Source organism: Amphiprion ocellaris, chromosome 14, assembly GCF_022539595.1.
Source record: "Amphiprion ocellaris isolate individual 3 ecotype Okinawa chromosome 14, ASM2253959v1, whole genome shotgun sequence".
In the NCBI taxonomy this organism is placed as follows: domain Eukaryota; kingdom Metazoa; phylum Chordata; class Actinopteri; family Pomacentridae; genus Amphiprion; species Amphiprion ocellaris.
In genome coordinates, this window is record NC_072779.1 from 26,562,039 (window position 1) to 26,584,040 (window position 22,002).

The 22,002-nt window shown below is 39.6% G+C and overlaps 1 protein-coding gene across 6 annotated transcripts in view; it reads left to right on the forward strand.

Moving 5' to 3' along the window:
- Window positions 1-22,002, forward strand: part of camkk1a (calcium/calmodulin-dependent protein kinase kinase 1, alpha a) — a 114,450-nt gene that overhangs the window by 85,970 nt on the left and 6,478 nt on the right. For 5 of the 6 annotated variants that reach the window (XM_023264793.3, XM_023264795.3, XM_023264794.3 and 2 more), the window contains 7 exons: window positions 5,083-5,282; window positions 8,970-9,023; window positions 9,312-9,385; window positions 13,733-13,820; window positions 17,351-17,479; window positions 19,263-19,366; window positions 21,882-21,929. In XM_023264793.3, coding sequence (XP_023120561.1) covers window positions 5,083-5,282; window positions 8,970-9,023; window positions 9,312-9,385; window positions 13,733-13,820; window positions 17,351-17,479; window positions 19,263-19,366; window positions 21,882-21,929 — 697 coding nt within the window. The remainder of the gene's footprint in view (window positions 1-5,082; window positions 5,283-8,969; window positions 9,024-9,311; window positions 9,386-13,732; window positions 13,821-17,350; window positions 17,480-19,262; window positions 19,367-21,881; window positions 21,930-22,002) is intronic. The other variant, XM_023264796.3, reaches the window with a different exon arrangement.

Genomic DNA, 22,002 nt, shown 5'->3' on the forward strand with positions numbered 1-22,002 from the left:
CAAGTCTGGCAGAAGGAGGAAGCAAACGATTTCAAAGACTCTGCAAAGAAAACTTGTGAGAGATGTGTCTAAAGATGCTAGAAACAACCACCAAATCACTAGTTAATGACTTAGCCAAGTCAGGAATTCTAGTGTGAAAGAAGACAGTCACTAGAGCCCTATACAGAAATGGACTGCATGGGTGCAGGCCAAGAAAAAAACTCCACTTCTACAGAAGAGACACCTTCAAGGACAATCCGGAGAAAGATTATGAATACTGGAAGCAGATCCTTTGGTCAGATGAGACCAAACTAGAGCTCTTTGGCCATAGAGACGTTGCTTATGTTTGAAGAAAGAAGCGAGCGGCGTATAACCCAAAGAACACCATCCCTATAGTTAAACATGGTGGTGGCAGTATTATGCTGTGGAGATGCTTTAGTGTGTCTGGAACTGTTAATCTTGTCAAGATTGAAGGAATCATGAGGAAAGAAGGATATATGGAGATTTTGAAAGAAAACCTCAAGTCAGTTGCAAAACTGGGTCTGGATGGTTGCTTTGTCTTCCAACATGACAATACCCAAAACATACGTCGCTCCTGGTGAAGAAGTACCTCCAGACTGGCCTGCACAAAGCCCTGACTTGAATCCCATTGAAAATCTGTGGGGTCAGCTGAAGACCAGGATCAAATCTGGAGGAGCTTGAGAGATTTGCCAAAGAAGAATGGGCTGGGATTCCTCAGGAGATGTGTCAGAGACTTGTTACAAACTACAACAAACAACTGCAAGCTGTTATCCAGCAAAAAGGATACACAACTGACTATTAACATCAAGGCAGCTACTAGTTTTGACTCTGGTAGTTTTTTTGTTATTTGTTAAATAATTTTGTTTCTGTGTGTAAAGTAAAATAATGTAAGCATCCAAAATTAAACTAGGATATTTGGAAAAGCTGTGCTAAAAATTCCTTGATCTTTTTAACAGCACTTGGGAATTTTTTGAACAAAAGAACAAAAATTTCATAGGGGGTTAATAATTTTGTCTTCAGCTGTATATGTATACACATATACAAACATATACATACAAACATATACCTACATATTTTATTTTTTTAATTTTATTTTATTATCCGTTGTTAATCCCACGAGGGGAAATTCTGATTTTCGCATATCTCCCAATTGGGGGGAGTCAGAGCAATGGGTCAGCCACAGTACAGCGCCCCTGGAGCAGGAAGGGTTAAGGGCCTTGCTCAAGGGCCCAACAGTGGCCATATCGGGGCTTGAACCTCTGACCTTCTGATCAGTAGTCCAGAGACTTAACTGTTGCACCACCACTGGCCCCCCCCAACACTTTTTTTTAATATACATATATATATACAGATATACACACGTGTATGAACTCTCCTGCACACATGTACCCATACTAATTAGACAGGAAGTAGAGAGAAAAGTTAAGACTTATAACAACCGTTGCTTGCACCCAGGAAGCCCTATGTGGACTAGGATCTTGACGTCGGCGGTACGCCAATGCCCATCTCTGTCATTGTCATTTGCTGGCACAGGAGATCTCAAAGGGGCCGTGTGGCAAACGGGCAGCAAGGCAGGCATTCACCACACAAACACAAGAGAAAGGCAACATCATGCGTCCCCCTCGAGGAAGCGTGTCGCAGGGAGCCAATTGGCATAGTCAATTAATGGTCTCCAAGTTGAGTAGAATTTATCAGAAGAACCTATCAGTGAGAATTTAATTTTCTCCAGTTTGAGGAGGTACATGACATCCTGTAGCCAAGATTTAAATGAAGGGGGCAAAGGGGCCTTCCAGAGAAAAAGGATTTTCTGACATGCAATCAAAGAGGTGAATGCAATAACAGTATGTTTTACTTTTGTTGTGGAAAGTTCATCTGGAGGTTTACCAAATATTGCTATATGAGGGCAAGGGTGTACAGCTATATTTGAAATTTCTGACATCGCGTCAAAAAAAGATTTCCAGAAGTCAGTCAGTTTGGGGCAGGACCAGAACATATGAGTCAGGTTACAGGGTGTTTGTGCACACCTATCGCATCTATCCTCCAGTCTGCCTGGATAAATCCTAGAAAGTTTAGCCTTACCGTAATGGAGGCAATGGAGTACTTTAAATTGATGAGACTGAGTCTAGCGCAGCTGCAGGATGAGTTGACTCCTCTCAGAGCTTCAATCCAGAAATCATCCGAAAAGACAATCTGCAGTTCTTCCTGCCATTTGGTCCTGATCCTGTCGACCGCAGATTTGTCCACCGTCAACAAGAGAGTATAATAGTAGGAGACATGGCGCTTGGGCAAGTTGCGAGCCTCAAGTAGTAAATCTGCACCACTAGGCGGGGAGATTTGGGGGAACTCGGGGGAATGAGTTCTGGCAAAGTCCCACAGCTGAAAGTATCTAAAAAAGTCAGATGTGTTTAATCCAAAAGCATCACCTAATTGGTCAAAGCTGGCAAATTGGTTGTCTAAGAACAAGTTACCAAGGTGTTGAATTCCCTTTCGTTCAAAGCATGCAAATCTAGGGTCGCTTCTAGCAGGTAAAAGCAGATGATTGTTACAAATAGGGGTCACTTGGGGTAGAGACAGCCACCCATAGTGGCGTCTAGTCTGAGCCCAAGTTTTCAGAGTGGCAGTAACAATGGGATTTGTTGAGAAGTAGGAGGGGATTAGGGGCAAAGAGCTGCATACCAGGGCTTGCAATGAGGATGAGGAACATGAGTCAACGTCGAGCTGATACCACTTGCCCTGGGGTGAGGTGCACCAAAACATATTTTGTATGCGTTGGTGGCCCAGTAATAACCTAAAAGTCTGGGTAAGCCAAGCCCGCCACATGACCTATTCCTGTGTAGCAGGGATTTACCTACTCTTGCATGTCCACTAGCCCAAATAAATGAAGAGATAATGCTGTTAATATTACTAAAAACGGATCTGGGGAGGAAGATGGGGAGACATTGAAAGATATACAAGTATCGAGGTAAGATGTTCATTTTAACAGTTTGTACTCTTCCAGCTAAAGAGAGTGGTAGATTGCTCCATCTCTGTAGATCAGCTTTGACTAATGCTGTCAGAGTTATAAGGTTTTGCTCCTTTAACGATTTAATTGATTTAGTAATTGCGATACCCAGATATTTAATCTCTGTGCCAGAAAGTCTAAAAGGAAGTGAGGACAATGGTAGGTCAGACGCCAGTTGGTTAACAGGGCAGCACTCACTCTTTTGGATGTTCAATTTATAACCAGACAGGCAACCAAAAGACTCTAAAAATGAAAGGATATGATGAATACTAGACACTGGGTCACATACATATAATAGTAAGTCATTGGGATTTCTTGGCGTCTAGTGATATAACCGCTTCTAATTCATCAAGGAGTGTGGATAACACTAAGAAGTCTCCGTACATTAGTAAAAGAATGCCTCCCCTTAATAAATTCAGTCTGATCATCAGATATAATTGCAGGCACGACAGACTCTAATCGGCGAGCGAAGATCTTAGCCAGAATTTTCACATCAACAGATAGAAGTGAGATCGGACGGTACGATGCGCAGTTCAATGGGTCCTTGTCCTTCTTGGAAATAAGAGAGATACAAGCCTGCGTGAGAGTGAGTGGAAGTGAACCCCGAGAGTAAGAACAATTAAACATTTCAAGCAACAGTGGGGTCAGCTGATCTAAGAATTTTTTATAGAATTCAATCGGGTACCCATCAGGACTTGGTGACTTACTGCTGTGCATTGAATTAATCGCCTCTTTGATTTCATTAAGGTTTAAGGGGGCGTCAAGCTTTTGTTGGTCTGTAGCGAGATCTTAGGCATGTCCAAGTTATTAAAGAAAGACAATAACTGAGCTTCATCTTCAGAGAATTCAGAAGTGTAAAGCTGGGAATAAAATGACTGAAAGATGTTATTGATTTCATCTGGGTCAGAAGTTAGTGAACCTGACTTGTCTTGTATCTGAGTAATATGGCTCAAGGCCATTTTGGCTTTCAGTTGGTGAGCCAGAAGTCGGCCAGATTTGTGACTGTATTCATACATGGTGCCACGGGATTGAAGTAGGAGGCGCTCTGCATCTCTTGAGAGCAGAAGATTGAGCTCTGTTTGGAGTCCAATAATCTCCTTATAGTGGTCAGTTGATGTTTAGTTGAGTATTGGTTAATCAGGTTAGCAACAGACTCTTTTAGCTCCCTCTGGCGCGTTTTGTGCAATCTGTTGGTGCGAGATGTGTAAGAAATGATTTTACCTCTTATGACTGCTTTAAGTGTTTCCCAAAGCAGAGATGCAGAAGTGTCCTCATTCTTGTTTGTCTCACAGAAGAATGTGATTGATTCAGAAACATAATTGCAAAAGTTTGCATCTGACAGTGAAAGACAGTCTAAACGCCATGGTCTAAATTCTCTAGGTTTGAGGTCAAAGTGTATATCCAAAATCACTGTGGAATGGTCTGACACCATTAAAGGTGAATACTGGATAGAAGTTATAGATGGGATAAGGGTTCTGTCCACGACGAAATTATCGATGCGTGAGAACCAGTGGTGTACATGAGAGAAAAAAAAGAGTATGTTCTAGCCAAGGGCTTTAAGAATCTCCATGGATCGACATAGCCATACTGATCCATAAAAGTGGAAAGGGTCTGAGAGACTTTTGAAGGTGACATACTGTAACTCTAGGACTCGATCTGTCAAGTGTTGGGGTCCAGGACACAATTCATGTCTCCTACTAGTATGAGTAGATGTGAGTTTAGATTTGGATGGAGGACAGCAGTTGCTTCATAAAATTGTGATTGTCCCAAATGGGGACATAAATAGACACTAAAATTGCTGGTTTTTGATAGAGAACACCGGAAGCGATAACATATCGGCCATTTACATCTGATATGACAGTATCTCTTCAACTGTATATGACCTAGTTTTCATATTATGGGTCCCCAAAGACGGAAGGGAGGAAGAAAAACAAAAATTTTTATTGTGTCAGACTGCCATGAAATTTATTGAGTTCATTCACACTTTCCCAGGGGAGAAACCTTTTGTTTTCGATACTTGAGCTTTTCTGCACCCTCTGGGCACAGCCTAGACAAATGACATTCCTCTTTCTTATCATCAGTGCACTACCAGAAGATTGTCCATCGGGACATCAAGCCTTCTAACTTGTTACTGGGGGATGATGGCCATGTGAAGATAGCAGACTTTGGCGTCAGCAACCAGTTTGAGGGCAACGACGCATTGCTATCCAGCACTGCTGGCACTCCTGCATTTATGGCACCAGAGACCTTGTCAGATAAGCGCAAGAGTTTCAGTGGCAAAGTAAGTCAACTCTGAATATACACAGTCTTAAAAACTGATGTCTGTCTTAGACATTAGATATGTGTAGCTGTTTCTGTTTGTGTACCTGCATTTAATTGAACTGAACTGCAAATTCTGCCTTAAGCCTTAAGTGACCTGAGAAAGATGAAATATGCCCACCTGCTAACCCAGGAACAAATTATCAGATGTGCTGACCGGTATCAGTAGTTGGAACCAGAATTAAGGAATGGGAGAATGTAATCAGTTTGATTTCATGTTTTTTAAATGTTATGTAAATGGAATTCAGAACTACGGTGGCTGAGGGGTGCAAACGCAGCACAAAAATGGAACGCCCTGCAAGAGACAAAAACACCCACAAAAAATAAATGCTGCACGATAGAAAACACCTACAAAAGAGAAATGCTGCAGGAGACATAACACCTACCAAAATGAAACGCACTTCACAACAGAAACGGACTGCAAATCAGAAACGCACTGCAAATCAGAAACGTGCCACAAATAGGATAACACTATGGAGGGGATTCCACAACGGAAGTGCTCCAGGTCACTAGATGGCAGAGCTGAGTTTCAACACCAGAAACAGATAACGAGTGAATAAGAAAGTTGAAGTTGGAGGGAGAAACTACTTGAATAGGTATACTTTTCTCTTTCCTACGTTTTTACGTGTCTCTCAGATGTTGCTGTGAAAATACTTGTGTAGGTATAGTTGATTTACATAGCTGATTTTAGTGGGGTTGAGATTGTGAATACTGTAACTAACATTATGGGACACACCAGGTGTGTGTGTTGCATTCATTTTAGTTTACATTCATTTAATTTAATCACTTTATGTGTTTTTGAAGCAGTCCACAATTATCAATGCTTCTCTTCTAGGCTGCCATGTCCCATGCGCGAGTCGTCCAGGTACCTTGTTAAATTCCTGGTGTGTCCCAGAAATTAATGTTTGTTACAGTAACGTTAACATTACAAATTCACTTCTCACAACCCCAAACCCACTAAAATCAGCTGTGTAAATCAGCAAAACCTACACAAGTATTTTCACAGCAGCATCTGAGGGCCACATGTAAAAACTTAGGAAAGAGAAAAGTATACCTTTTCAAGTTGTCTCTCCAATTTCAGTAAGATTTAAACAACTTCGAGCCGTGTATTAGACTGCTCTAAGCCACAGGTTGGAGTGGGAAAGCCACGGCAAGCTGCAGATCAGGAACACCAGGACAAGCTGCGGATCAGGAACACCAGGACAAGCTGCGGACTGGGAACACCAGGACAAGCTGCGGACTGCGAACACTACAACGTGCAGCAGAGAGGTGTCACTCCACAGAGTGGTGTTACTCTGCAGACGGCCTTCAACTCCCTACTGGCTCCAACTTGTTTAATCCACCTATACCATGGTCCCAGAAAACTGAAAACATTAAAACAAATATTGAATGATTTTTCTAAACTTTCTAAATGTGCTTAAGTATAGAAACATTTCTTTGTTGTTCTACAACTTTTGTTTTTAGGTGTTAGCAAAAAATGTCAAGAGAAATGGAGAGGCCCCATAATGTTTTTTTTAATTCACAACCCAAAAAACAACGAATAAATATTTCTATTTTTTTTTTTTTTTGCAGGTGTTTTGTCTCTTGAAGCATTTATCTTTTGTGTGTTTCTGTTTCGTAGTACGTTTCTGTTTGCAGTGCGTTCCTGTTGTGAAGTGGGTTTCATTTTGGTAGGTGTTATGTCTCCTGCAGCATTTCTCTTTTGTAGGTGTTTTCTATCTTGCAGCATTTATTTTTTGTGGGTGTTTTTGTCTCTTGCAGGGCGTTCCGTTTTTGTGCAGCGTTTGCACCCCTCGGCCACCGTACAGAACCACTAGATTTCACCTCTCATTTTCAACCCGAATGTTTTTGTACACGAGGATCAACAAAATATAAATCAGCCACAACCATTAGGCCACGCTAGCATCTAAAATACACAAGGTTGTGATCACCTCAAATATTTTAACTTTCTCTTCCATCTGGTCCATGTGTGTCCCTTTCTTCTGCTGTTTTGCTGCTCTCCTCTGTGTCACCCTCATTCTGCTATCTGCTCTGCCCTGGTCCATATGTGTCTGTTTCACACAGCAGAGTAAACACAGTGACCAGACCAGAGCAGAGCAGACAGTAGAATGAAGGAAAACCAGAGGAATGCTGTAGATACTCACACTGAGCAGAAATTAAACAAGGGCACGTATCATATGAAGAAGATATTAATAAAACATACGAGTTCACATAGAACAGGGAAGAATTACAATACACACAGGAGTGTAACTTCATGTGTTACACCGTTATACCACTTTATCTTTACAAAGGAAATTGTTGTTTGTTGCTATATTAATGCAATAAATGCTATAAAATCGACCAGAATCTTGTATCTAGCACATTTAAAGATACATTTTCCCCTTATGTTCAATAAGTGAATTGAATTCCACTTGCCTCCAGAGTAAAAGAATATAGTATTTGCAAACCAGCTAGTCACAGAACTTTAATTTTTATTACATCTAAAAGAACTGATTTCATGCAACAGCTGGTTAGTAACTGCCTTCTGCAGTAGTTAGGTATGAACTATAAATCTCTTTAAATCTTTCATTTCCTGATACTTTATGTGCACATGGTACATTAATATTAGAAATAATAGAAAGAGGTTGGAAGACACCTTTAAATAATCACAGTGCTTACAAAGATGGATTTTTTTCTTTTTACACATTTGTAGCTTTTAAGTTGCCAGTAATTTTGACACCTGCATTTGTATGATATAGTCCATGGTTTTGACAAATAAGCATCTTGTTGAAGAGATTATAGATTTCACACATTAGGGGCCCGTGCAGAAAGGAGTTAATCAGGAGATACCCATTTTCCATTGGATTTGGGTCACTTTTGACCCAGGTTGTGCATCAAAGGGTTAAAGACTCTCCCCAAGTCTCAATGCTGCTATCAAATTCTTCTTTGACATTGTGATATGGGTCATATTTTTTTCCTCCAGTAGTTATGGAAAATGGCAGACTTGTGGATTTGCTCAAGAAGGACCTTACATGTCCATAAAAGAGTAGCCTGAATAGAACATTTGATTGCAGACAAGCTGTCAGGTTGAAAGGGCCACTCAAGCAGCTCAGCCTGCCTTTACCTCCAGCTCTCTAGAAATATATTCATTTCTCTCTGATTAGACTTGCATTCTTTCAGATTTGAATTCAGTCAAACCATGTTCCAAAGATAAAAATTGGCAGTGAAATCTTTAATATCTGCCACTTGTATGTCACCCCCCGCCCCCCAGTTGTCAGTTGCAGTAGTACAGCTTATTTCTGATAACAGATGTTTTTGGCATTGAGGTAAAGTTCACAGGTTCAGACACCTAGTTTAATCATTCTATGTGTATCAGAAAAAGAAATGGATTTTAAATTGAGCAGAGGGATGCTGAATGGAATATAAAGAGCCTGGCTGGTAGCAGCTGTGCCTCTGCTATCTGATTGCACAAATCCATCTTAAAGGTATCTGACAGTAAACGCACCCAAACATTACCTCAAAATGCCTCATAAATCAGTGTCGGCAGTCTGCATCGATTCAGGTCCATGCGTTTGTCTGGAAAAGTGGGTGTTGGCTTCACTGCAGTGTGTTTCTAAATGAATGCTGTTCAGTCTGTTGCATTAGCATCACTGTTGGCACTTTCTTAAAGGCACTGGATGTGTGGGCCATGGGAGTTACCCTCTACTGCTTCGTCTTTGGGAAGGCAAGTCTGCAGATTTCAAGTCAAGAATCTTTATTGTCATTATGCAATTAATTTTGAGCAATCACATAATGAAATTATTTGGTAGTACCGCCTTAAAAATCAAACTTAAAAGACGTGGACAGTAAAACAGCTTTCTCATGTAATGGTTCATTTTAATGAACACTAGGAACTGATTACTGCTGTTGTTTGTTTCAGCTGTCTGTAGGGGTTCAGATTTTCTCTGGCACAGTACAAAATCAGTGTACCTTCCTCGTGGTTTTCACTCTCTTTCCTCTGTTCCACCTGCAGTGCCCGTTTATTGACGAGTACATATTGGCTTTGCACAATAAGATAAGGACCAAGCTTGTGGATTTCCCAGAGATGTAAGTCCATCTCCTGCATCCCTCCCTCTCTTCCACTTTATTAAAAACGACAGCAGTGTTGCTTCAGCCAGCTCGTCTTTACCTTCAGCTTTCATCTCATCTGCATCTCAGTTATAAAACCATTTTCTTCTTTTTCTCCATCACAAATTGCACGAACAGAAATATAAATAGCTTTCCACAGCGGCAACCACCAGCACACAGTAAATGTCACCTGCATATGATCAAGACAAGCATTGACAAAGCAAACTGAGGGATCAGCAGCCTGGACACACACAAGCTGCTGAGAGTCCCTGCTCCTCCTTTTGACTAAAGGGCTAAAGAAAAGCAGAGAAGGTCTTTGACAGAAAACAGTGAAAGCAAAAGAAGTGAAGGCAAGAACAGGATAGATGGTGGTGGTAGTGAAGACAAGAACAGGATAGATGGTGGTGGTAAAGCGAAGGAGCACACTACTAAAGTTCAAATCTAGTGAAAGTGAAGCACCTGCGAGTAGCAGCTGGAATATGTGTCAGGAGAGTGACATGTTGTTAATCAGTGTTCTCCGACTGTGGGCTCAAGAGACTTCATGGCTGTGCAGAAAGCCTCTTCATTACATGCTACCATCCATCTAAACAGAATATAGCACATCACATAATGAAGTCATCTCTATGCTGTGCCAAGCAGTGATATTAAGCAGGACTGACAGCACAGTACCATTACAGTACGACTAGTATACTGTAGGTGTGCTGCAGGTAATGTCATGCCTCTGTCATTATGATTAGTGGCTGAACTCACATTCATTTATTTACTTTTCTTCTTAATTTTATTTCTATGTTCATTACCACTGAAATGCAACATGGATGGTGAATCTTTATAAGCATTGTAGACATGTTATTTGACAGTTTCAAATACAGTCATAGAAAAAAAATATTAGACCACCCTCTTTTCTTTAATTTCTTGCTCATTTCGATGCCTGGTACTACTAAAGATATATTATGTGAAGAATACAATGAACACGACAAAAAATGCAGCTAATTATACATAATACTTTATGTCCTATTTGACATGCTGCAGCTTAATTGTATTCCCAGAGTGTATAAGAGGTCATTTGATGTCATAAGCAGCACTGCACACGCAAAGGCCTAGAGTGGTTTCCTGCTTACATTCAAGCTGTAGCACAACTCAGAAGTTGTCAGCTCTCACGTAAGCCCTAAAACAAAAGAATCATCTGAAGCCACAAAGGCAGCCATCTTGGCATTGCTGGAAATTGGCATGAGTGAGAGACAGGTAGCGAAAAAACTGAAGATCTCCAAGACAGCCGTTCATTACACCAAGAAAAAACAAGCGGAACATGGTACTACCAAATTGCTAGCTGGTTGTGGCAGGAAACGTCTTTCTACCCCTCAAGATGACCATGCACTTATCCGTTCCTGTGTCAGGAATCGTCGTCAGACCTCCAGGGACCTTAAAAATGAGTGGGCACTGTTGAGAAATGTGACTTGTTCAGCAGGGACAGTTCGAAACTGACTTCTTGAAGCTGGTCTGAACTCACACAGGGCACGGAAGAAGCTCTTCATCAACGAAAGGCAGAGGAAAGCCTGGTTACTCTTTGTTGGGGATCACAAAGATTGGACTGTTGATAATTGGGCTAAAGTTCTCTTCAATGATTAATCCAATTTTCAGTTGATGCCCACTCCAGCCAACTTACTGGCTTGGAGGAAGCCTGCAGAAGCCTACAAACCAGACTGTCTTGCCCCTACAGTGAAACATGGGTGTGGATCAGTGACCATCTGGGGTAGTTTCAGTATAGATGGAACAGGGCAAATTCAATTGTGTGAAGGGCGAATGAACCAGGTCATGTACAGGGCTACTATGAAAAACAGCCTTTTTCCATCAGCTGGGAAAGTCTTTCTTGCTTCGAATGACTGGATTTTCCAACAAGACAATGCCCCTTGCCACAGGGCAAGGTCAGATAAAGCCTGGATGGAGAACCAGAACATTGGAACCATGCCTTGGCCTGCTCAATCACCATTTCTAAATCCAATTGAAAACCTGTGGAAAATCATCAAACGCAAAATGGAGAACCACAAGCCCAAAACAAAGCAAATTTGTTTGAATATGCGCAACAGGAATGGGCTGTTGTGACAGCAGAACAATGTCAGATGCTGGTGGAGAGCATGCCAAGATGCACGGCTGCAGTCATCAGAAGCAATGGTTGTGCAATCAAGTACTAACTCCTGTGTCTATCATGTGATTAAAAAAGACATAAAATAAAACATGAAATGATTAAAGCAATGTTTTTGGCAGTATAATGCCATAGCTATTGATGTAAGAACTTAAGCAATTTTGGTTATTCTCAAGAAAACCATGGGAAATGGCTAGATAACAGCTCTTAACTTAAACTCTTATGAGCTATTTTTGTTATCATTATATTTGTCCAAATAAATGTATCTTTAGTTATACCAGGCATTAAAATGAACAAGAAACTGAAGAAAACAGGGTTGGTCTAATATTTTTTTTTCCATGACTGGGTATTATATTCTAGCAATGCATCCATTGATTTTATCCAATTGTTATAGACAGGATTTTAGCCAAGTATTTAAACTGTTTTATCTCTAGTTTTTAGTAATTATTTTTTGCTAGCTATTCAGACATTAATTTTAAATGTTTTAACCATAATTTTTGCTAGCAACTAAAACCATTTATCTATAACCAACTGTTTAAGCTATACAGTATATTCATAATGTCATTGCCATTACCTTTAGCTATTTCCTCTATTTATCCTTTAAAAACAAGTTATCTAGCTATTTTACCCATGCTGGTACTTTAAGCTAGCTCTATTTTAACCATTTAGCGGCTAAATAAAAGTAGAGGTAAAATTTTAGCCTCTACTTTTAGCTAACTATTTCACTATTTATCCATTACTTTTGGCTAACTATTGCTACTAGCTGCTTGGTGCTTTTCGACCACATGGTATTAGGTGCTATGGCTGACTATAGAAAAATTGCTTTTGTTCTTGTTTTCAACAAATTCACTATCAATGTTCTAACTTTCTTTCAGGTGATTCAAAAGCCTTTTCACAGTGAGCTTGTAACAGCTCCTTTAAGTTTTGAAAGTTAACAAGGAAATCTATACCAAAGTTATTCCCAGGCCATCATTTCTTTTCCAAGCCCAGTCCAGGATGCTCACAACTGCATGTTGAGTGACAGTAAGAAACAAGTATTAAACTTCAGTTTTAACTTACTTCATATGAAAAACCTGTTAAAGTTTAGTTTTAGAGAGTAAATCTTCCATGTGTGGTTACAGGCAACCCAATGATATCTACAACAATTACAGGACAACTGACAACCAAATGCTTCTCAGGTTGGCTCAAATTCTAAAATTGTGGATATTTTGATCAGTGGTTGACCGATTATTGAATTTTGCAGCATTCAGCATTTTTCTGAATATTACTGTTAGTATAGTTTTTCCCACTTCCAGAAAAATAAAATTATTTAGAAATCTGCTACTTTGGATCTGATGCAGCCACCTCTTTCTACATGTAGTCACCATTCTGTGGTCTTGAGCAATGTCCCACCTACAGCGCTGTCTGATTGGTTGCATGTCATGAGTAACAACCTATCAACACTAATGGATAAATGTTTAAAAGTTTTCCTTTAATTAAAATATAAATTGTTTGTGATATTCCAAATTTTGACATCAAAATTTTCATTTTTACTGCAAATGCATTTTGGTTCCTTCCTTGATCACCAATAATTGGTGCTGATATTGCCCCTGAAAAACCGTATCAGTTCACCCCAAATTTTGATTAGTCCAAAACTTTTACTTATGAGTCAAACAAATAAGTCAGTCATGTTTTGTATGTTTCTGGATTAACTTCAGTATGTTGGAATAGGCAGGAAGAAACCTTATTTTCCCTCCAGTTCTGTTGACAGCATCAATATATGTAGTGAAATGGAGATATTATTCATAACTGTCTTAAATGAGTCAGACAGAACTTTGGAATATTTATTGTGATAACCATCTGTGGAGAATATAAGTGATTTTAAGGTAAGATTATCAGCGGTTATCTAAATCTGAGACGGGGCTAATTATTGTCCCTTCTGTTTTTTTTTTGTTTTGTTTTTTTTGTTACCTGTGTGACATGGTGCTACAGATAGATAAATCATTTTGTAGCACTCAAAATGCTGTTTAAAAAGGTGCAGCTTCGGTTAGTTTTTTTTTTTTTTTAATATCCTGCCCTAGCTTGCCTAATGCACAGATGATATAATCATAAGATACTGGAAGTACGTAAAGCATTGTGTAACATGTGTACTAGCAAACTTGTCTCCCCAAAACTCTTTCCAAATCATTATCTTGTGTTTTTTGCAGACCAAAGATCAGTGAAGAGCTGCGGACTCTGATCTTGCGAATGCTAGATAAAAACCCAGACACCAGGATCACCCTTCCTGAGATCAAGGTAAATGGAGAAGAAAGCAGTTGTGAAATAGACCATGAGAGTAGACACCTGGTATTTGAGATGGTGGGCAGCTAATTTGAACATGATAATCACTCATACTAACATGCAATACGATGCTCTTCTCCCCTCGGAAACTCCTGAGTGTTGTATTTGCAGTAGGTTCTTTAGAGATGCTGTGTTACTCCGGGGCATGATTAAACCTGTCTGTCCCTGTGGAGGACTGGGCTAAAACTCCACAGTAGATTGCCAGGAGGAATCCAGGACCAGCAACGGACGGATGACATTCCCCACTTCCCACTGTGTTTCTGTGATACAATCTAGTGGTGTGTCAGTGCTACATTTTCTGACCAGAGGCTCTGATTGCATTTATGGAACAGGAGATAATGAGGCTGTCGGGCATCATGTGTGACCTTGAACAAAACACACACACACACACACACACACACACACACACACACACACACACACACACACACACACACACACACACACACACACACACACACACACACACACACACGCGTACACAAATTCTTTTCTTGACACGAGATACAAAAGTCAGCTCAGCACAGCCTTAGAATCAGAAGAAGACTAAGAGGTCAAATCAAAGTGTGGCTGTTAGTCACATCACATTTCATAACAACAGCTAAATCAAACTAATGCAATTTAACTCCTAATTTTGTTTAAACCAAAATTACATATGTTCTTTCATTTTATTGCTGTTCATCTCCATAACAATATCACATATTTTTTGAGGCTTGTATTCATGTCACAGTAGAAAAGTAAACTTGCACAACTTGCTTGAGTTATGTAACACATGAATACACACAATCTGCCGAGTAGATATACTATGAATCATAATGACACTCACTGATTTGAAGCATTCCTGTGTCTTCCTGAATGATGATTGTGTGAACTATTAAATATTTGTGGTCATCTTCCAAGATGTAGATGTCAGAGCTTCTGAACCAGCATGTAAATGCAGGCATTTTAAAGAATCATTTATCTTAAAGAATCCATATTATCCACATTTACATGGTTAGAATTTTATTTTTGGGGTCTACTAAAATATGTTTATACACTTTAATGTTAAAAAAAAAAGAGATGGTACATTTTAGTTCCTGTCCCTCTCCTGAAAAGCCAAGTCCTACTGATTTGTCAGCTGGCAGGACGAAAGCAAGGCAACACTGGTTACATACCATAACTTCAGATCTCTGAATATAAGGCCATGAGACGTAGAGCCAGTAATGGAATAGTGGTGGACTGTGAGGAAGCTGCTCATTTAGTTGGAGGCCAAACTACCTGCTAGGCAGGCACTACACAAATATGGAACATGGTGATTTAGATAAGTAACAGAGGAAAAGCCTGGACTTCAAGTGAGCTATTTCAGGCAAGTAAGGAGTGTTTTGTGGGAGACAATAACTCCCTTTGGTGAGGGCCTTGGATTTTGTAAGTTTGCATAACTTTTACATGCACAAAAGGGCAATACACAACAAAGGAAAGGGAAAAACAAAAAATCAGATATGGACTCTTTAACACTAGCAAATCCAATGTTGAAACTGCAACAATAAGTATTGCCTTTAAAATCAATCAAATCACTTTATTGTCATTGTACATTGTGCAATATAATTCTGTTTGATACTCTTTGTATTAAAACAACAGATGACAACTAAAAAAGAATGGGCCATAAAACCAACAAACAATAAACGTAGATGTATTCCCTCCTGACTCTTGCATATGTCAATAGAATATCAGCTTCCACTATCACACAGACAGCGTTCAGATCTATCTATGCTCTGAACACCGTGATGCTGCAATACTGAGTTCATTTCACAAAATTTCCTGCAGCTAAATGAAGAAAACACAGAGGTATTGATCATGGGTCAATTTAGTGCAACTAACTACCAAATAGTCTTGGTTCTGTGTCACATTCAGTAGCTCAGCATTGCAGAAATCTCAGTGTATTTGAGATCAAAGCTGCAGCTTAGACAAACATGTTTAATCAATGCTCATGTCAGAAACATTTATTTCTACAAAAAAATCTGGGTACTTATGTGTTGATTGAGTAGACTCCTGTCATTCTTTATTTTCTGAAATCAGGAAAAAGAAGCTCTCTCCAGCCTCCAGTTCACCCAGAGCTCCCAGTACTTTTTTCTAGGTTAGAAAATATGAGCACATCTCACTGATCCTTCCTTTTGCTTCAGTACACTGGTTACTCTCAGAACTTATTTCAACTTATTGCTGATTATTTACAAATCCCTGGGAAGCTATTGGTCAAATCTTTTATGATCTTTTGATTTGACTGATACACAAAGGTGAGAGAGCCTTTGCATTTACTGCTCCTAGATTTTGAAATGATCAGCTAAAAGGACTATAATGTCTTATATTTCAAATCACTTTTAACAAACCAACTTTTTACCAATTGCTTGTCTGTGATTTTGCTTCATGACAGTTTCACTAATTTTTGCTGGAATTCCACCTGTTTTTGAGTCTTTCCCCACTGACAAGTCAAAGCGTCTGCCATGGAAAAGGTCTACATAGACAGCAAATCACATCAGAGGAAAAAATGTTCTAGACAGTGGCACTGTTTCATGCTGTCTGTTCACTGAAAACTACAGTGCCCAGCTGTTTCAAGAATCCTTTTAGCCTTTTATGAAAAATGAAGTGTGTGTATATATGTGTGTGTGTGTGTGTGTGTGTGTGTGTGTGTGTGTGTGTGTGTGTGTGTGTGTGTGTGTGTGTGTGTGTGTGTGTGTGTGTGTGTGTGTGTGTGTGTGTGTGTGTGTGTGTGTGTGTATGCATGATTTGTCTTTGAAGATACTGGTAATATGTTTGATGTAGAACTGAAAAGGCTCGAGCTGTAAGACAGTACAGACAGAATGGGGAAGTCAGAAAATGCAGAAATACAGGGTATCAGCCCGATAATAGCCCAAATCAAAACACAGAGGGCAGCCTCAGATGTGCCTCTGGCACTACAATCGATCACTTATCCCAATGTCATAATAAAAAGACAAGCCTGTCAGATTTTTCTACCTTTTTTTGCATTGTATGTCAGCTTCCACAACATGTTCCATGATGTCATCCAACTGAAAAAAACAGAACAAAAGGCATTCTGAAGGACTGTGGTTTGGTGCGACCCACAAATAGATCTCCATGACATTTTGCAGGTCAGAAAAGATAGCAAGCTATTAAAATGTTATATTAGTATGTAGTCTGTCATGTCTCTCAGCCAACTCATTGCAAGAATTTCTGACTTTATGTTTTACTCAAATCTGACAAAGTAACTACCTCACAGGACATAGTGATGCATTATCTGTCCTAAGGAACTGTTAAATCTTTGCAGTGGGGATTTTGTAGCATAAGAATAGTAAAATATGGAACACTAAGAGCAAGGCTTCCTACTGAGATGCAAACTACTGCACCAAATGTAAATCATAGATTCACTGAACACTAGTGTGAGTTTTTGTCATACCTCTGGGTAATTGCCATGTCATGGAGCTGTCCTGGTTCAATACTGTCTCTGTGTTTAGATGGACCAGTGGGTGACCCAGGGAGGCACTGACCCCTTGCCACTGGAGGAGGAGCACTGCTCGGTGGTGGAGGTTACAGAGGAGGATATCCAGAACTCAGTGAAGTTTGTTCCCAGCCTCTCTGCAGTGGTAGGAAACACAGTGTCTATTCCTTTCATCAAGCACTTTTGTGTCAAATTGATGACTTAAGTAGTATAGCTGTGTCTTTACAAATAAAACTTGAATTGTGACAAAGCACAGCAATACAAGGCAGCCTTGTTAACCACTGTAGAGGACAAGGTTGCCTTTATCAGTGCTCAACCTTGGAATTAAAAAAATAAATGCACCTCAGTGCCCCTGGTTTGAATCATGTGTTTTCCTGTACCTTGAAAGCTTTTTGTTTGGTTTACCACAATCAAACTGAAAACTGGATTCTGCAGCGTCTGGCTCCAGTAATGCTTGAATGTTGGATTATTAAAGCATTATTGGGATCTCAATTTTGTGAGTGAGTGCAAAGATAAAAAGCATTAATAATTATAAAAGAAATGTTGTGTATACCCACTGCCATTATATGAAATTAATGGCATTGTGTATACACAACATTGCCTTCATAATTATTAGTGCTTTTTTTCTTTACACTCTGTATACAGATTAAGAAGCAGGTAAAGAAGGGGAGGACAACAGGTCGTTGCAATGTCATGATAGCTTATATGTAAAAGCCAACCATTAAAATGACATTTTAGAGCTTCGTTAGAGTTCAGTGCTTGTATTTCTGAAGCTTTTTTACTGTACACCTCATGTTGATAGACATGGCTAGCTCTAGCTACTCAACATGAAAAATGGCAGCCACTACTAGCAGTGATAATGCTAACTGAGACTAGAGCTACCATCTTGTCACCAATGATTCGTGACATATCATTTTAAAGCCTTGAGTTTGGAATTTAGACATCATCATAATGAGTGAGGGATGTATCTGACTAAGAAGTCCAAAACACTATGCATTATGATACAGTAAAACGTATCCTGTTTTATCATATATTTTTCTCTAAATGGGACACTAATTTACCAAAATAAACATAATGCTTTAATAAAGCGGATTTGAAACTACTGGTAAACAACTGGCAAAATAAAAAACAAACAACTAATGCTGCCATGTGTAACAAACCTGTAGTTTGTCTTTTGTATAGGTTAAAAGCACATTATCGTCCTCATTCTGGATGTTAGCAATGCTAGCATTCATGAACCTTTTGCTGTTTAGCACCAAAATACTGAATACTATGCAACAGATATATGCCAGTGTCCTATGCTACAAACCGCTAGGATATGAGCAGTGTTAATATGCAACTTTCTTTACATTGATGTTGTCAATAAATGATGTAACCACAGGCTGTTTATAGACAGAAAAACCCTTCATGACAGTGCCCAAAGGTTTCCTGAAGAGTGGTTTTAAAATTCTCTGTGGTGGCTCCAGGGGTTGCCATTTTACCATGGAGATCTATGGGGATCGACTTGTGTAACCAGTGAAAGATTCAAGTGAACATTCAAGGAACTAAAGTTTATAGCTCTTCAGCATTGACTTCATTTTTGGATGTTGAAAGAAAGGACTCTATACACCTGTTTATGATTTTTTTTCCCCTAAATGTTTTAAGTTTAAAAACTTGATGCAGTTTTCATCCAAAGCCATCACCTTGCACCTCTATCACTGGTCAGAGTAAACACATAGGCTTGCTCTTGGAGTATTGACCATTTTCCAGGTACATTTGACATGTGCGCAGTCTATGACTGCTTTTCATGATTTGGTTTTTACCCCTCACTTGAACATCTTACGATGATGTCACTGGGAAATCCACCTGCTTGATGCACAGAACCATCTGCTAAAAACAAAAACCTTCTGCACATCTTTGTAACCATCCTGTGTTTGTGAATTTTTCAGATCTTGGTAAAAGCCATGCTGAGGAAACGCTCCTTCAGTAACCCCTTTGAGTGTCCGAGCAGGCGGGAGGAGAGGTCCATGTCTGCACCAAGCAGTCTGCTTATGTAAGCACACAGTCCACCTTCCTGACATCATCAAGTCCAGATCTCTCTTGCATGTGTAATACTTGCATATCTCATCCATGAAGATACAACCACATAAGCCCAGTCTTATTGCCAGTAGTGCTTAAGATTCTGACACAGATTGGTACTTCACACCTGTCTCTTCTTTCTGCTGTATCAGGTTAACCAGCAGTCATTCTTGCAGTAACACCTGCTGCTTTGTATTGCCATAGCACCATGATTCATTCTTTCATTGTATGCAGCGGAGCTTACAGCATTTGTAAGTGTTTCTTTGTGTGTTGCTTTTAGCCTTCATCCAGAAGGATTCAGAGTAACACAATGATATAGACCCATTAGTGTCTCAGGCTGACCTTGGATTCACTTTTCTATAGATTGCAAGCATCACAGGGGAAACACCCAATATATGCATATATAGCCAAGGGCAAACTGGAGCATCTATAGCTGTATTGCAAGCATCCTTGAGATAAAATTCTGTTAGGTGTCTAGCAGACTGTGCTATGAAGATAGACCAATGTTGTTCTCAATGTGGAGCAGACTCTTATCTTCCATTGTGAGGGGTTTATTAGATGATCTCTCCTCTATCTAGGCTGAGGTTTCCCCTGTTATTCACCAAGCTGTCAGAGAGATGCTATCTAAGGTGAAGGTGTTTTCAGAGGACATGGTAGGAATTTGAAATAACATTGCCCCCTGCTGGAAAAGAAAAAAATAAGGTCTTGTGTGCCCACTATGAAGCCATGCTCTTTGAGTGTTGAGTCTGTATCGATACGGAGGACTGACTAAAGTAATAATTTTTATTATGAGACATTATTGATGTACAGCCTCGAGACGTGAAAAGCAAACTAAAGTTTAAGTCTTCAATTTTTTGAGAATGGCAGGTGGAACAAATGAATGTCTGAAAAGAACAAACAATGTCTTACTCATCAAAGTGAAAGAAAAGACCGCTGCAGGCAGAGTAATTGCCGCTACCCTTTTCCTGGCAGGAATCAGTTGGATTTATGGGGGATACAGCTGCACATTCTAAGACTGATTCCAGCAATCATGATCTAATAGTAATATTACGTATACAAAAATATCACAGATTATTTTTTAAAAATAGTAATCCGATTAACACTGCAGACATTGTGTGTATTATTCTGACTAAACTAATGTTATACAGTACATGAGGCAGCCTCTGTTGTTAATCTACCTACATTATGTTGATCTATCCAATAAAGCCCAGATGACACTGCAAAGTTTTCTCTCAAATGTCTCACAGACAGCCAATTCAACCGCTTACATTGGGCTGGGTGATGTAGCTGAAAAATTTATCATGATAATAATGATAATAATTACTGATAATTTTTAAGATTAGGAGAAGAGAGTTTCATTTGAATTTCACCACTTTACTTTAAATTAGCCACTTAAGCTAATTTTAAGTAATACGTTTACACACAAAAATAAAAATAAATATGGATGAAGGAATGATCCCACCTGATACACAGAAAATAATTCAGAAAGTAAAACCCTGAGGCACATAGAAGGTGACCACCATGATGAATCTGCTGCACCACAGTCAGGTTAAGGTTCAAAGTGTCTGACTTGGACCAGGTATCACCAGACAAAGACCTTTTGTCTTTAAGCCTGCCAGTCAGAGCCACGTTTGGGTGGAGAACATCTGATGATGGGTGTTTTTAGACCATGAAGTACATCTCTCAAATGCACCAGTCCCCACCAAACAGTGTCTAAAAGTTAAACTGAACAGAGTATAACACTTTTCTAGTAATGCACATTTTCAAAGTGCCCTCCGCAGTTTGTAATGCAGGCTTTGCAATGATGTGTGAGAGAGATACGAGGAAGAGATGCAAGAACAAAGGAGGCGAAGCTGCTAAATGGGAAATCCTAAGTTCCATAGCTTCAGTCTTCAACAAAGGCAGTTATTTAAAAAAACCTGCTGCACAATTTTATCACCTGTCAGATCACTCCAACACCCACAAACATGTTGTATTCATACATCATGCCACTTGATAAAACACTTCCACTTCTGAAAAATCTATATTCTCACTTCAAGCTCCCTCTGTCCTCACTCCTTGACATCTTAAGGTGAGCATAAGTAATTGGAAGCTCCTCTGTAGTGGTGTATTTCTGGGTCCTGGAAGGAGAGAGAACGCCAGGATGCATATGTTAGCATATTGAAAAGCATGTTTTGTGTTAGAAAATAGGTACAAATATAAAACAGGAAATAGTTTCCTACTTCCGATAACCCTAATGACATCACCATTGTCATGGTGTTCCTTTAAAACAAAATTTTTTTTAAATTTAAAATGTTAAAAAAGCTTATTTTGTCCTACAATATTCAGTTGACATTGGTATAAAGATTAACCTAAAAAGAATGAATATTGAAATGTAAAAGATCTTCTCCCAGCACCTTTACATTGAGGAGGTGGGTCATCTCCACCAGTTACCATGTCTTTGCCCTCTCACCTGTGACTTCTCCATCTTTTCTCCCACTTTGCTGCAGGGACTCGTGGCCCTTCCGGCCCACTTTAAAACTTCACCCCTCACTCAGGTAACACTTTGTGCAAAGCAGTCTGGCACGCTGTCTGTCGCACATCTACCAGCCGCTCATCATCTTAGACCCC